The following is a 15,864-nucleotide window of genomic DNA, read 5'->3' as shown; positions in this document are numbered from 1 at the left end:
ACTGAAAGATATGGATTTAGTGTCATTGTGTTATCTGTAGGTTTCATGATTGTGGCAATGTCTCTGGGCCTTTGTAGTCTTTGCAGCATTCCACTCACAGAGTGCCTGCAGGGTTGGTTTAGTGGTCATGAATTCCTTCAGTTTTTGTTTGTCTGGAAAAGCCTTGATCTCTCCTTTCGTTCTGAATGACAGCCTTGATGGATAAAGGATTCCTGGCTGCATATTTTTCCTATTCAGCACATTGAATATTTCCAGCTACTCCCTTGTGGCCTGCCAAGTTTCAGTGGACAGGTCTGCTACTACCCTTATGTGTCTGCCCTTGTAGGTTAAGGCCCATTTGTCCCTAGCTGCTTTCAGAATTCTCTCTTTATCTTTGTATTTTGCCAATTTCACTATGATATGCCTTGGGGCTGACCTGTTTCTGTTAATTCTGAAGGGATTTCTCTGTGCCTCCTGGACTTGGATGTCTGCTTCCTTCCCCAGATTAGGGAAGCTCTCAACTATAATTTGGTGAAATAAACCTTCTGCCCCTTTCTCTTTCTTCTCCTTCTGGAACTCCTATGATACAGATATTATTATATCTCATTGAATCACTTAGGTCTCTAATTCTCCCCTCATGGTCTAATATTTTCCTCTCTCTCTCTTTTTTAAGCTTCATCATTTTCCATAATGTTATCTTCTATTTCACTTATTCTTCCCTCTGCTCCTTCATCCTTGCTGTCTCTGCATCTAGTTTATTTTGCATCTCATTTACTGCATTTTTTAATTCATCATGACTATCTCTTGTGTCCTTGATCTCTGCAGCAATAGATTCTCTGCTGTCTTCTATAGTTTTTTTCAAGCCCAGCTCCTAGTCTTATGACGATTATTCCAAATTCTTGTTTAGATATATTGTTTATATCTGTTTTGAGCAATTTTTCTGGCTGTCATTTCTTCCTAGAATTTTTGAGAATTCTTCTGTCTAGTCATTTTGTCTAGTTTTCTGTCTTTTACGTGTTTTAATAGTTTGTTATGTGTCCTGCCCCTGTGAGTACTACTGTGTTAAAAAGGGGTCATATACTATCCAGGGCCTGACCCTTCAGGAGGTGTTTTTGGAGTGTGTCGCATGCTCTCTGTTGTTGTGACTCTGGTTGCTTTATACCCCTACTCGCACTGGTGGTGTGGACCTTCCACCAGGCGTGCTTCGATTTGTTCATTGAAGTAACCCTGGAAAAAACTAAAAAGGGGAGGGGGTGGAAGAAGCCTTATCCCATAGAAAGAGGGAAATGACAGGGGCAGGGAAAGAGGAAAAAAATTGAGCGGACAGAGAATCAGAGAAACTATACGGCTTAATCTAGAGGAAGAGATACAGAAGAGGTGTAAAATGCATAGATTAAAAATGCCTGCTTACACAACTTAACAACCAGAATAGAGAAGGGAAGGAAGAAGAAGGAGGAGAAAAGACAAGAAAAGAAAATAGGTATCACCAAAAATCAAATCAGAAAATGAGAAACTGCCGGACCGTTGTCCGAAGGTGCCCTGGAGCCAGCGGTTGTGCTGGTCTGGAGGAGGGACCCTCTGGTTGGGTAAGTGGCAATTCTCCCTCCAGCAGATATGCAGCTGCCAGGCATGGTGAGGCAGGGTTTGGTGTAAGCAGTCCAACCTCCCCTGGGGGCCTGCTGTCCTGTTCCCTGAAGCCCCACCATGTTGGTGATTGGAGGAAAATGGCATCATGGCAGTTTCTCCTCCCTAGACCAAACCACCCTGTTCAGGCAGCCCTCACAGCACAGCACAGGCACGAGCTGGTCAGTTTGTCCCGCTCCACAGTCTCCTGCACCTCCCAGGCGCTCAGCTGGGATTCAAACCCCAACATCTTAAAGGATCCCACTCCACACACCCGGTTCTGGGGTGGCACCACTCTGCCAAGCTGACACAGGGCCTCTCAAGATAGAATCTTAAGCAGGATCCATGCCCAGCACAGAGCCTGATGTGGGGCTCCATCTCACAACGCTGCGGTCACGACCTGAGCTAAAATCAAGAGTCGGACACTCAACTGACTGAACCAACCAGGCACCACTCTACCCGAGTTCTAATCTTAATTCTACCACATACTAGCTATGTGACTTCTTTAACCTCTGTGCCGTGGTTTTCCCATCCATAAAATAAAAATAATAGAGTTGATGTGAGAATTAAATGAGTTAATAAATAAAACATTTAAAACAGTACTGGCACACAGTAAACCCTCAATAAATGTGAGTAAGATAATAAGTATTATTGTTATTACTTGGTACAGACAAGTCTAGAATTATAATTGAGATGCCTACTTAAAACCAGGGCCTGGGTGGCTCAGTCAGTTAAGCGTCGACTTCAACTCAGGTCACGATCTCTCAGTTTGTGAGTTCGAGTCCCCCATTGGGCTCTGTGCTGACAGCTCAGAACCTGGAGCCTCTTTCGGATTGTGTGTCTCCCTCTCTCTCTGCCTATCCGCTGCTCGCACTTTGTCCCTTGCTCTCTCAAAAATAAACAAACATTAAAAAAAATCTTAATACAAAACAAACAAACAAACAAACAAAAGACAGGGCCCAGCTTTGCACAGTGGCAGTATCATAGCCAATGAGGTTTATCCGAGGCGCGATTATTGCTAATTGAAAACTTTTCCCAAAAAAGACAGGGCCCCGGAAAATCTTTCCATCTGAAAATTATTAATAAAAACACTTTAGTCACCTTTTTAGGAATTCAAGAAGAAAGGCTGTTCTCTGCCAGAGGTATGGATAGAAGGAATAAAATCTCCAATGATAACCTAAATCCCAAGGCCATCATGTGTGAGTGTCAGGTTCCAAATCAATTTATACAATACGTAAATCTCAAAGAATTAATATAAAACGGTCACCAGCTAATATCTTTATGGAAAAAAACTAAATTGGATCCCAATTTCACTCTAAACATAAAAATCAATTTCAGGTGAATTAAAGACTTAACTATGAAAAAGAAAAACTTAAGAACTTTTAGGAGAAAATATTGGGAAATACCTTAACGTCCTCAAAATAGTGACAGGCTTCTATTTTCCTTATAAAGGCTAAGTTATCTGCTAAATGTGAGAAGGGCTAAGGTTGGAGTAGGAATGGAAGTTTGAGAGAATGGAGATTGTTAATTAGTTATTTCAGAGAGTAAAAGAATAAACTAACTGGGAGAGGGTGGGAATCACATAATTCCTAGGTAGTGCTGAGGGCCACCAGACACTGATGGTCAAGATTTCAAAGTGTTCAATCTGCTGAGCTATATGATTTTCTCTAGAAATGATGTCAGCCACGAGGAGAAGCCAGGGTTGGGAGTTTTGTCAGACAGGTGCAACCAAAGGGCACTTTAGGGTACTGAAGACTTTAGGGTATTCGAGGTACACAGACCAGAGATTTTCAAGTGGATAAGGAAGAAAAGTGAAAACAGGGAGACTGGTGGGTAAGGACGAAGTTGAGGGATAAATGGATGGAAGGTCCCAATGAGGTATACAGAACCAATAAGCTGTCTGGTGAAGAAATGAGCAGCCAGATGAAGAAAAAAGGAAAGCAGTGAATATAAATGTGCAATATTTAACAACAAGAAAGGAAATTTAACTCTAGATACGAGTAAGATAATATACTATACAACTCTGTGCTAATAAAACTTTTTAACTCAGAGTGCCTGGGTGGATCAGTTGGTTAAGCATCCTACTTCGGCTTGGGTCATGACCTCGCTGTTTGTGAGTTCGAGCCCCACGTCGGGCTCTGTGCTGACAGCTCGGAGCCTAGAGTCTGCTTAGATTCTGTGTTTCTGTCTCTTTCTGCCCCTCCCCGGCTCGTGCTCTCTCTCTCTCTGTCTCTCAAAAATAATAAAAATGTTTAAAAACAAAAACAAAAACTTTTTATTTCCATGAAACTAAAATTCCTAGGATAAATGAAGTGACTAACCATGCAAATAATCTCTTCATCCAATTAATCTATTATGTTCCACCTTGTATAGAAAGCAAATTAAATTGATTTCTAGTGTAAGGTAAAATAACTGTTACTTAAAATGCACTATTACCCAATAGCTAAGCACAAAATAACAAAATGCTACTTTTAGCTTCAATTTCTAAACTAACTTCACTCCATTTAAAATATACATATAGGACCTTATATTTCTTTACAGTGAGCTTCTGAGTGGCCAAGACTGTCTTTCTCATCTTAACAGCTCATCAGCTTAACAGAAAGCATATATAACAATGGCTCAGTAAATATTACTGAATAAATTGGAAGATGGAAAAAAATATATAAACAAATGAAAGAGGAAATTTTGCATGTGAGTACCCAGCGCTAGTCACTAGATGGCATCACTTCCCCAAATTGGGAAGACATTTTACATCTTCCAAAAAGGAATTTTATATACACGGTTCTAGCTCTTTACAGTAAGTGTGAGGATAAACAGTAAGCTCGTAAAAACTTTCAATTCATTTGCACGTGGAAGTGCTCGAGATTTAGAAATCATGAACAGAGAAGATTGAAACCAAACATCAGCAGTAAGCCAGGCATCTGTTTGGCTGACGACCTACAGGATGACTGCCTCTTTTAGTCTACTACACTCTTCTAAAGTTTGTCACACCAGTTGGTCCACTAAAAGCACAACATATGTTGGGGTGGGTGGCTCAGTCGGGTAAGTGTGTCCAACTCTTGAGTTCCGCTCAGGTCACGATCTCATGGTTTGTGAGATCGAGCTGTGCACTGGGCTCTGTACTGACAGTGTGGAGTCTTCTTGGGATTCTCTCTCTCTCCCTTTCTCTCTCTCTGCCCTGCCCCTGCTCTTTCTCTGTCTCTCAAAATAAATAAATAAACTTGAAAAAGTAAATGAAAGCACAAAATGTGATGTTCTTACATAATTTTTCAGAGAAGCGTTCCGTATTGGTCATCATTGTATCAATGAAACCTTTAAAATTCACTTTTTTCGTTTCTAAGGAGAAAAGAATATTTTCTTCAATATCTTCAAATGTTAATTATGACAACTATTGAATTATGTAAAATAAATTATAGGGAGATAACATGATTATAGCCATCAGCTAATACCACTCAAAATATACGGTTCTAAGAGGAAAAAGCAATTCAACACACAAGGAGAAAGTAAAACTGAAAAATGCCAGGAAAGTTAATCAAAATCCTTCTAGTTACAAGCGCACAACATTTGTAATTTTAACTTACATTATCTTGTCTTGGCCTGACAACAACTCAAAGATATGTCGGTAAAGGATTAGTGTATTGTTTTATACATTTTAAAAAATACTTAGACATGATATCATGATTTTTTTTCCCCAGGTCACAAAAGGAAATACGAGATCAGAGATTAGAAGTGAGTTTTCTTGACCTCTGGTTTCTCCCACCTCAGGCTACCATTCACATTGTTATCTTTATTCCAGTATACTTTTGAAACTATTAAACGTTTTAATAGTCATTCTATACTTAGAAAATGTCTTTCCTTGATTATATATAATATCCCAATATTAGAATGGATAAAGATGTCTAAGAATTTTCTAAGGCCGCATATACAGGTTTTATATAAATAGGATGAGCTTTTGATAACACTACTCCTTTGTTTATCCCACTAAAAACATCAAATTCCAATTCTAATCTATAAAAGATAAGGCACAGCCTATTGCCTATTTCCAAGATAAAGAATCTTTGAGAAGTTTACTTTAAGGAGCACCAAATTACTTTGTATTCTTAACCAAATATTTAAAGACTTGAAAAAAATGAGACTTTGAAAAATCCTAGGGGAATGTTAGAGTTAATGAAGATTTACATCCACTAACAGGAACATATAACTTTCTAAAGCAATAGATTCCCTATTTTTGATAATGTCTATTTGATACACAAATGTTTTAGCTGAACCACTGAACCCGCCTCCCATTTGAAGAACATTATTGTTTTAACGACAAAATTACTTTTTATTTTTATTATTTTTTTAATATAGTTTATTGTCAAATTGGTTTCCATACAACACCCAGTACTCATCCCAACAAGTGCCCTCCTCAATGCCCATCAGCCACTTTCCCCTCTCCCCCACCCCCATCAACCCTCAGTTTGTTCTCAGTATTTAAGAGTCCCTTATGGTTTGCCTCACTCCCTCTCCGTAACGTTTTTCCCCCTTCCTCTCCCTCACAGTTGAAGAACATTATTAACACCACTGCATCTGCTTCTGTGCTTCCCCCATTCTATTCTACTGCTTCTTTACAGAGAGAACATTGCTGAATTTTTTAAAATTAACCAAGGTCTTGCTTTTTTACATATAATTTTACACAGGATAAACAAAATATTCCTTAATTTTGTTTTACAGCTCTATAAAAATTATCACACTATAGCAATCTAGACTTGCTTTTTTCATTCAATATTATATTTCCAAGAACCATCCATATAGTATATTGCTATAGTTCATTTTCACTAATGTACACATTATCAGTATTTCATCATGCATCAGTGGTAAATACCACAATTTATTTATACATTCTATCACCGATCATGTTGTTTCTTTTTGTTCATTCTTTCCTTCCTTCCTTCCTTTTCCTTCCTTCCTTCCTTCCTTCCTTTTCCTTCCTTCCTTCCTTCCTTCCTTCCTTCCTTCCATCCTTCCTTCCTTCCTTCCTTCCTTCCTTCTTCTATTAAGATCAGAGCTGCTATGAGCATTTTTAACATGTCTCCTTGCACATCAGTGCAGAGATTTTCTGGGATGTATCACTAAAAAATGGATTTTCTAAGCCATGAAGTATGAAAACCTTACAGAATACTACATAATGTTTTTCAAAGTTCTTTTACCACTTTTGCCTTATTTACCAACAATTAAATTAACAGACCTTAATTTTTGCCAATTTGGTCAGCATCAAAAGGTATTTCATTGTGACCTAAATTCTGCATTTCCCTGATTACTATGATGTATAAAAAGACTTCATATGATTATTAGCAACTTACGTTGCTTCATCTGGCAATGGCTGTTCTTGTAATTTGGCCATTTTTCTCTTGGGTTGTTAATTTATAGGGGTTTCCTATTTATTCTCCACAATGATCTTTCGCTGTTATGAGTGTTACAGATAATCTTTACTCTGGAATGCCTGGGTGGCCCAGTCGGCTAAGCATCCAACTTTGGCTCAGGTCATGATCTCGCAATTCATGAGTTCAAGCCCCGCTTAGGACTCTGTGCTGACAGCTGGGAGCCTGGAGCCTGCTTCAGATTCTGTCTCCCTCTCTCTCTGCTCCTCCCCCACTCATACTCTGCACCTCTCTCTCTCTCAAAAATAAATAAACATTAAAAAAATTTTTTTTAATAATAATCTTTGCTCCATTTGTGGCTTGTATTTTCATTCTGTTTGTATTACCTTTTAATAAAGAGAAGTTCTTATTTTTAATGTAGTCAAATGTATAAATCTTTTCTGGTTAGTGATTTTGTATCTTAAAAATAATTCCTTGTAACTCCAAGTCAGAAAATTTTTCTTCTTTCTCTAACGAGAATTTTAGTGTTCGTATCTGGAAAGCATTACTGAATATGATACATAGGTAGGGATCCAATTCTATTTTTTACATTTGAATAATTAATTATTCCAGCACCATTTATTAACTGGTGCTTCCCCTCCCCCCCAGTAATCTGCCACCTCATTATATATGTTTCCTTATATGTGTGTAGATATATTTGGAAGTTACTTATCCTGTCCTATCAATTTCTCTATCCCTGTGCCATTTTCACACTGTTTTACTTACTGTAACTTTATAATGAGTCTTAATATCCAGGGTAGCAAGATCCCTCCAACACCACTCACACACCCTATCCACGTTTTTCTTCCTCAAGAGTGTTTTAGCTACTCTTGATCTTTGTTTATGCATACCAATATTAGAATTAATTCATCAAAAAGTCAGGGTTTTATTAGAATTGCTTTAGATAAGTAAACTAATTATGAGAATTGGCAGACTTGGGGGTCTCTGAGTCCATTAATATGGGATATATTCCAATTTATTTAGGTATTCTATAATGTCTTTTAACAAAGTCTTATCATTTTCTCACGTAAGGCACATAACTTACATTTGTTCTATTCCTTTTTTGCTTTTCATTATGGAAAAATGTTAATACACGCAAAAGAAGAAATATATTGTAATAAAAGTTCACATACTCTTCCTGTACTCTTCACATACTCTTCATGGCCATTCTTATTTCATCTATAGCCCCACACACTTGTCTATCTCACAACCACCCTTTCTCTTTAGAAAAGATGCTGCTAAGTTATAAGGGTATAGATACTCAAAACTAGTACCTTCCTTATGAATTATAGGCTTTGGCATAATAAAGAGTCGTTTGTCCCATTTAACGACTTTTGTCCTGACCTCTTCCTTGTCAGAAAGCAAAACCATAAACTCTACTTTCTTTTTGTTTGTACTTTTGCCTGTAGGAAAAAAGTGTCTGGAAAGACTGTTAATACTGGATATTTCTGGATCATGGGATTTTGTATGTTTTGTTGTACTTTTGAGCATTTTTCTGTATTGACTTCATTTTAATGGACTTTTTTCTAATCAAAAAAATAAAGTCATTATTCTGAGGGAAAAAAAATCGCAAAGTGACCATCTTTTCACATGTGTCAACCCAGTTTTCACTTACTGTCAGCTTCAGTCAACTCTGCGATCTTCTCAAATTCTGGCTTAGAAAGGTAACCTCCAAAATGCTGAAGACAAGTATTCATATCCTCATAATCAATATTTTCATCTTTAATTTTATCAATGGCTTTAATGACATCAGTCAACACTGAAAATAAAGCAGTATGCTAATGAGTATTAAATATAAGTCAAAAAGAAAACACCAATAGTAAGATGAATTTTAGTTCTAACACTAAATAAACAAGCATAGAAAATAACTTCAGAAATGTTATATGTGAAAAGAATTACCAGATCTTTAATACTGAAAACCAACAAAGTACAAAATGAGAGCCAAAAATATATTCTACTTTGCTATCATCTCTGTATCGAAGGAAGTGCCAATTTAATTGCAATTTAAGTGCATAGGAACAAAAATATTATACAATTTCCCCATTTAATTTTCTAACAATTTAAACTTTCTTAGTAGTCTGTTTCTCGGTAGCAGATACAGAAATAAGTAGAAAACTTTCAGTCCTGAATAATGAATTGGGGTAAGGTTTTGTAGCAATACATGGCTCAGTCCCTGGTTAATCTTTTATCTTCTGTATACATAAATATTATCACTTGGAAATAACTATCCCACATGTCTTTTTATGATACTTTGGAATATATGCTTCACAAATTTGGGCAGTATTCCCTCCATTAAATTTAAACAAATTTTTACTGCAATGAAAGCTTTAATGTTTATTTTTGAGAGAGAGAGAAAGGCACAGCATGAGTCGGGGAGGGGCAGAGAGAGAGGGAGACACAGAATCTGAAGCAGGCTCCAGGCTGTCAACACAGAGCCAGACATGGGGCTCAAACTCAGGAACGGCGAGATCATGACCTGAGCCAAAGTGGACCCTCAATCAACTGAGCCACCCAGGTGCCTACGCAATAAAATTTTCTTAAAATAACTTACAAACACATAGAATTATTAAGGGGGTCGACAGGTATGCATGCGGGTGTGTTTTTGTGTCAATTTTGGAACAAACTAAACTCAAATAGATTTTCTCTAATAGAAGATCAGGATAGGTAAAGCGAGGAAGCTGGGCAGTGGAGGGCATTAAAGCCATTATCAGGAGTTAATCGACTTTAGGCAGTCACTGGACGTCATTATGGATTACTAAACAAAGAAATGATCAAAATGATGTCTGAATTAGATGATTCTTAAAATGATTCTTAAAAAGGTAATTTTTATGTATAAATATGTAGAACAAGATATATGATACTATCTTGTGAAAGGACTTTTTAGAAGAAAAAAATTCTCACTTAAAAGTAAATAGCTGATGGGGCACCTGGGTGGCTCAGTTGGTTGGGCACCTGACATCAGCTCAGGTCACGATCTCATGACTCATGGGTTTAAGCTCTGTGTTGAGCACTGTGCTGACAGCGCAGAGCCTGAAACCTTCAGATTCTGTCTCCGTCTCTCTCTGCCCCTCTCCCACTCTCGTTCTCTGTCTCTCTCTCTCAAATAGAAATAAACATTAAATTTTTTTTTTTTTAAAGTAAACAGCTTGTGAGTGATGTCAGTAAGATGGTTAAGTAGGACGCCCTGGACCCTTCTTCTCCCCACAAACACACTGATTCAGCAGAAATTAAAAAATAAATTCCTTTTGTGATAAATTAGAAACTAACTGACAGGCTCTTGTATCCCAGGAGAATGCAAAACAAGACGTACTGAAGCTGGTACAGACATTTGGGACACCCTCCCACAAGTGCTGCCTCCAATGCAGCACCATATGATCCAAAAAAAAAAAAGACTCTAGCTCCCAGCTTCACCCAAGGGGAAGAAGAGTTTGGTCCACATATCCAGAAATTCAGCTTTTCCAAAATGCCTCCCCAGAAGATTGGCTTCTGTTTTGCCAGCCTTGGAGCTCTGATGGGTCTAGCACAGTCTAGTATTTGGGGTAGAATAAAGCGATGGCTTGGGCTGGTAGAAGGCAGTGATCCTCCCCTCTGTTCAGCACAGGATGAGATTAAAATTCCCAGCTCTTAGTTTCCTCCTGGAGAGGTAAAGAGTTTATCCAGCACGTCAACTTTTTCAGGGCGTCCCAAAGAACCATCAGCTTATCTCGTCAGTCCTAGAGCCTGGGGAAGGAAAAAGGTGGTAGAGGCCTAGGGCCTATCAGGCTGGGCCGATGGGTGGGGGTCTTCTCCTGTATAGGGACAGTATGTGAGGACTGGGACAGCTGCCTGCTTTTTCTCTTGCACAAACACCAACACAGAAAGTCCAAATGGAAATTTAATGACTAAAAAATATGATGACTGAAATTAAAAGTTCAGTGGATGGACTCAACAGCTGAAAGGAGGAGAGAAAGGTAAGAATCAATGAATTGACAGCAACTGAAATCATCCGATGAACAACACTGAGAAAATAAACTGAAGAAAAAACGAACAGTTCCAGAGACCTGTAGGAATATAAAAATGATCTAACATTTGTGTCCATCAGAGTCCCAGAAGAAGAGAAAGAGACTTAAAAAGGCACTCAAAGAAATAATGCCTGCACACTTCCCAAATTTTTATCAAGAGACATTAACCTACAGATCCAAGACAAAAGTGGACCTCAAACAGGATAAATCCAAAGAAATCCATGTCAAGATCCATCATAATTAAACTTCTGAAAACTAAAGACAAGGGAACATTTTGAAAGCAGCCTAAGAAAAACACTTTAGGGAAAGAAAACCAATTTGAATGACAGGATTTCCAGCAGAAACCATGGAAGCCAGAAATAAGTGACACAATATTTTTCAAGTGCTGAACGTAAAGAACTATCAACGTAAAATCCCATATTCAGAAAAACTATTCTTGAGGAAGGAAGAGGAAATCAAGATGTTCTCAGATGAGAGGAAACTAAAAGAATTGGTTGTCAGTAGACCTAAGAATGGATAAAGGAAGTTCTTAAACAGAAAACAAAGGATAAAACAAAAAAAACTCTGGAATATCAAGAAGGAAAAAAGAAAATGGTAAGTCAAAATATGGGTAAATATAGTAGGCTTTCCTTCTCTTGAATTTTTTAATCAAGTCTGATGGTTGAAGTAAAAGTAATACCACCTGATGTGGTTTTAAATATATGTAAGGAAATATTTAAGATAATTATATCATAAAGGAAGGAGGGAGGGATGTATATGGAGATAAGGCTTCTGTATTTCACTTGAACTGGCAAAATGATGACACCAATAGAGTGTGATAAGTTATGTATATATACCTGAAGCAACAACTTTAAAAGGTATACAGAGAGATATACTCCGAAACACTATAGATGAATCAAAATGGAATTCTAAATGCGGGCCAAAGATTTGAATATCTATTTCACCAAAGATATATGAACAGCTGGGAAGCATGTGCAAATAAATTTGACATTATCAGTCATTAGGGAAATGCAAAATTAGAACCATAATGAAATTCCGCTACACAATTATTATAATGATTATAAACAAAAAGATAATACCTACATGTGGCGGATAGGAAGAAACCAGAATCCTTACACATTGCTGGTGAGAATGAAAATGGTAGAGCCACTTTGGAAAACAGTTTGGTAATTTCTTTAAAAGTAAAACATAAATTTACCATACACACTAGCAATTATTCTCCTAGGAATCTACCCAAAAGACATGGAAACATGTCCACAGAAAGACTGCAATGCAAATGTTAATTTCAACATTATGCATACCAGTCCCAAACTGCAAATAAGCAAATGTCATAAGCTGGTGAACCATCAACAAAAGGGAACATACCTATAAAATGTAATATGGACTTATTTAACCATACAAAGGAACAAACCACTGATACATACGACAACATGAATTAGCCTCAAAAAAGTGAAGTCAGGCACAAAAGACCACATGTTTTATGATTTCATTTATATTGAATGTTAAAAAAAAAAAAAAAAAGGCAACTTTATGGAAACAGAAAGCAAATCAGTGGTCGCCTGGGAATGGAGGTAGAGATTAACGGTAAATGGGCACAAGAGAATTTTAGGAGTGAAGGAAATGTTACAGACCTGGATTGTGTCCACTTCTGATTATATATCCCAAAGAATTGAAAGCAGGGGCTCAAAGAGGTATTTGCATACCCACATTCACAGCAGCACTACTCACAATTGCCAAGAGGGTGTCTATTAACGGGTGAATGGACAAACAGAATGTGGCATATACATGCAATGTGATATTAGCACGAAAAGGAAAGAAAAATCTGACACGTGCTACAACATGGATGAATCCTGAGGGCATTATGATAAGTGAAATAAGCCATTCATTCATAAAGACAAATACTATATGATTCCAGTCAAGTATCTGGAGTAGGCAAATTCACAGAAACAGGAAGTAGAATGATGGTCGTCAGAAGCTGGAGAGGCACAGATGGGTAGTTGTTGTTCACTGGGTATAGAGTTTCAGTGTTGCAAGGTGAAAAAGTTCTAGAGATTCGTTGTACAGCCGTGTGAATATACTTAACCCTAATGTTCTTGAACTGTACAGTTACAAATGGTTAAGATGGCAAATTTTATGTTACGTGTCAGATACCACCATTAAAAATAAATTTTAGGGGCACCTGGCTGGCTCAGTCCAAAGAGCATGAGACAATTGATCTTGGGGTTGTGAGTCTGAGCCCCATGTGGGGTGTAGAGATTATTTAAATAAATAAAACGTTAAAATAAAATAAATTTTAAAAACAGTATAATGGGGGAAATGGGAGGGAGGAGTCGGCTACAACCAAGACACTACTTCACAAAACAGCAATGAAACGGTGACTGAGTTCGTGAATGAATGATTACAAGGTAAAGCACTCAAGAAATTTGCTAATAGTGTCTTTAAGAACACCACTTAAGCAATTCATGACAAATTATAATGTAGCTTTTTTTTTAAGTTTATTTATTTTGAGAGAGAGAGAGCACACAGGGTAGGGGCGGAGAGAGAAAGAGAGAATCCCAAGCAGGCCCTGTGTTGTCCACAAGAAGTCCAACACAGGGCTTGAACTCACAAACTGTGAGATCATGACCGGAGCCGAAACCAAGAGTCGGACACTTAACTGACTGAGCCACCTAGGCGCCACAATAATGTAGTTTTTAACATGAGACTTCATGTAAGTATGAGAGAAAAAATCTCTTCCTTTGGATTAATTTTTCTCTATCTGAGAAATCCTTTGGGAAGACACAAAAAGCTTATCTTTCCTTTTCAGCATATGAATAAACAAAAGGAAATAAAAACACCAAGGCTTAGTATCTTTCATTTCTCATGTTAATCTTGCTGAAAAATATTTAATTATTTGCATAAAAACCCAAAATCATTGCAAGCAAAAATTTTTAACAAACTGATTGTGGTGTTGATTGTATGACTCTATACATTTCATGAAAATTAGTGCGTGAGTGAGTTTTATGTATGTAAATTATAGCTTAATACAATTTTTTTTAGAAATGTTCTAAAACAAGGGAAACACAACCAGTATTTCATTCAAACAAGTTCCTTATAAAAAAATTAAAAATCAAATCACCCATCCATTGCTAAAAATGGGGCTAATCCCCTATTGGAATTCCTCATTACCTTACTCTACATTTGTGTAGTACTTTACAGTTTTTAAAATCCATCTAACAATTCTGTGAGGGAAGCAAGTTAGCTATCACTACCCTAATACATCAAGTTTTCATGGCTTGCCTGAGAATTTCAGAACTATTAAGTACCTACCCAAAAAGCAAACTCGGTTCAGTTGAACCTCTTTTCAACCTAACCACTTCTTTCCTCCAAATCATTTTAAAATAAATTTCCTACCTACCATCACATTCAGGGAGACTTTGCTCCTTGGAGAGAGCGCTCATAAAGTCATCTAACTTCACCATTCCATTTCCTGTAAAATAAAGACTTTAGATCATGCATTCTTTATATTTTTGCATAAAAGGTAAATTCATAGTTTCATACAACTATGAAAAAAAACTACTTCTTCACTTCATCGTAATTCTATTTCTCCTTTCATATCCTGTCTCTGAATTAGGTCAGTTCGTTTCATTTTGATAATTACTCAATAATTTTTAAACACCTATTATAAAGTGCAATGGACTGAGCTAGGTCCTCAATTTTTGATAGATATAGGAAAAAGGAAAGGTGACCATATAGATGGACCATGAGAAACTTAAGGAGTCTATTTCATACCATCATGAAAACCCAGTCAAAATGCTATCCATTAAGACACCTTGACAATACTGACCAATCCTGACAGACCCAAGTGTCCCCATTACTATCAGCTGATCCAATTAACTACCTATTTTTAGATATACACCCTCCACAGTGATCCTACCAATCCTGATAAGCAACATGAAAGGGCTCAATAATTTTAGTAGCACCTACCTACACCTTAGATTTTTTTTTTTTTTTTAATCTTCTTTCCCATTTGCCTTAGCTAAGAAATTTTGCTCAGGTTCTAAGAATTCATTTCTAATATATTCCCAAGTCAGTCTTTCCCCAAAATGTTGCCTCTGCCCTCTCCTCAGCTGAACTTCTGTTGTGGATGGTTCTTACTTAATGATAAAACAACTTCTCCAATACAAAAGCTCTTCCTGGAAACTTAAAATCTGCCTTGAACTTAGGCTGGTGACTGGGATATGCTATTTAACATCTAGATGCTAATCATCTGCCTTGATTGGTTAAGTATCATTAGCCCTAAATTCCTAGTTGTAGCACTTCCTTACCATTTTGGAATCTCCAGTTATTTCTTCTTGGATGCTTAGGCTATTTGCTCAGAGATTTTTGTACCCCTTGGATTTTGTGCTCTTATTGCCTGAACCTCCCCACAACTGGGTCAGCCTTTCCAGTACCTGTCCCATACGGGAAGGCATAGCTAGGGATAGTGATAGAGTGTTACATAACAATTCTGAGCTATAAAAGGACTAGTCCCTCCAAACCAATCCATTAGGGCAGATTTTCCAGGAATTTTTTTTCCACTTTCCATTTTTATATCTGTTCTTTTAGAATCTTCTTTAGCATGGCCCATTCTGTTCCATTCCTAGTTGAGAACTTACTCCATCATTTAATACTATCCCATAAAAGTATCTAATTTTTTCAAAAAGTTTGGTATTATCAGTCTCACCATTTTGAGCAGTCTTTGCCACAATCTCCTTGAACTCTTTGTCTGATAAAGTAACTCCCATTGAAGGCAAAATGGACTGAAGTTCTTCTTTTTTTAAATTTTTTTTTTCAACGTTTATTTATTTTTGGGACAGAGAGAGACAGAGCATGAACGGGGG

General features: G+C 37.3%; 1 protein-coding gene and 1 pseudogene across 1 annotated transcript in view; one reads left to right on the top strand and one right to left on the bottom strand.

The window, feature by feature from the left end:
* Nucleotides 1-15,864, bottom strand: part of LOC147571276 (EF-hand calcium-binding domain-containing protein 13-like) — a 155,482-nt gene that overhangs the window by 83,354 nt on the left and 56,264 nt on the right. The window contains 4 exon segments of the mRNA XM_086696466.1: nt 4,834-4,938; nt 8,617-8,760; nt 14,400-14,471; nt 15,708-15,806. Coding sequence (XP_086552592.1) covers nt 4,834-4,938; nt 8,617-8,760; nt 14,400-14,471; nt 15,708-15,806 — 420 coding nt within the window.
* Nucleotides 2,564-2,690, top strand: LOC147571277 (U4 spliceosomal RNA; annotated as a pseudogene).

Source organism: Puma concolor, unplaced genomic scaffold (assembly GCF_028749965.1).
Source record: "Puma concolor isolate L17-30 unplaced genomic scaffold, mPumCon1.1.hap2 unalloc_scaffold_34, whole genome shotgun sequence".
Classification (NCBI taxonomy): domain Eukaryota; kingdom Metazoa; phylum Chordata; class Mammalia; order Carnivora; family Felidae; genus Puma; species Puma concolor.
This window is presented reverse-complemented; position numbering and strand designations above follow the sequence as displayed.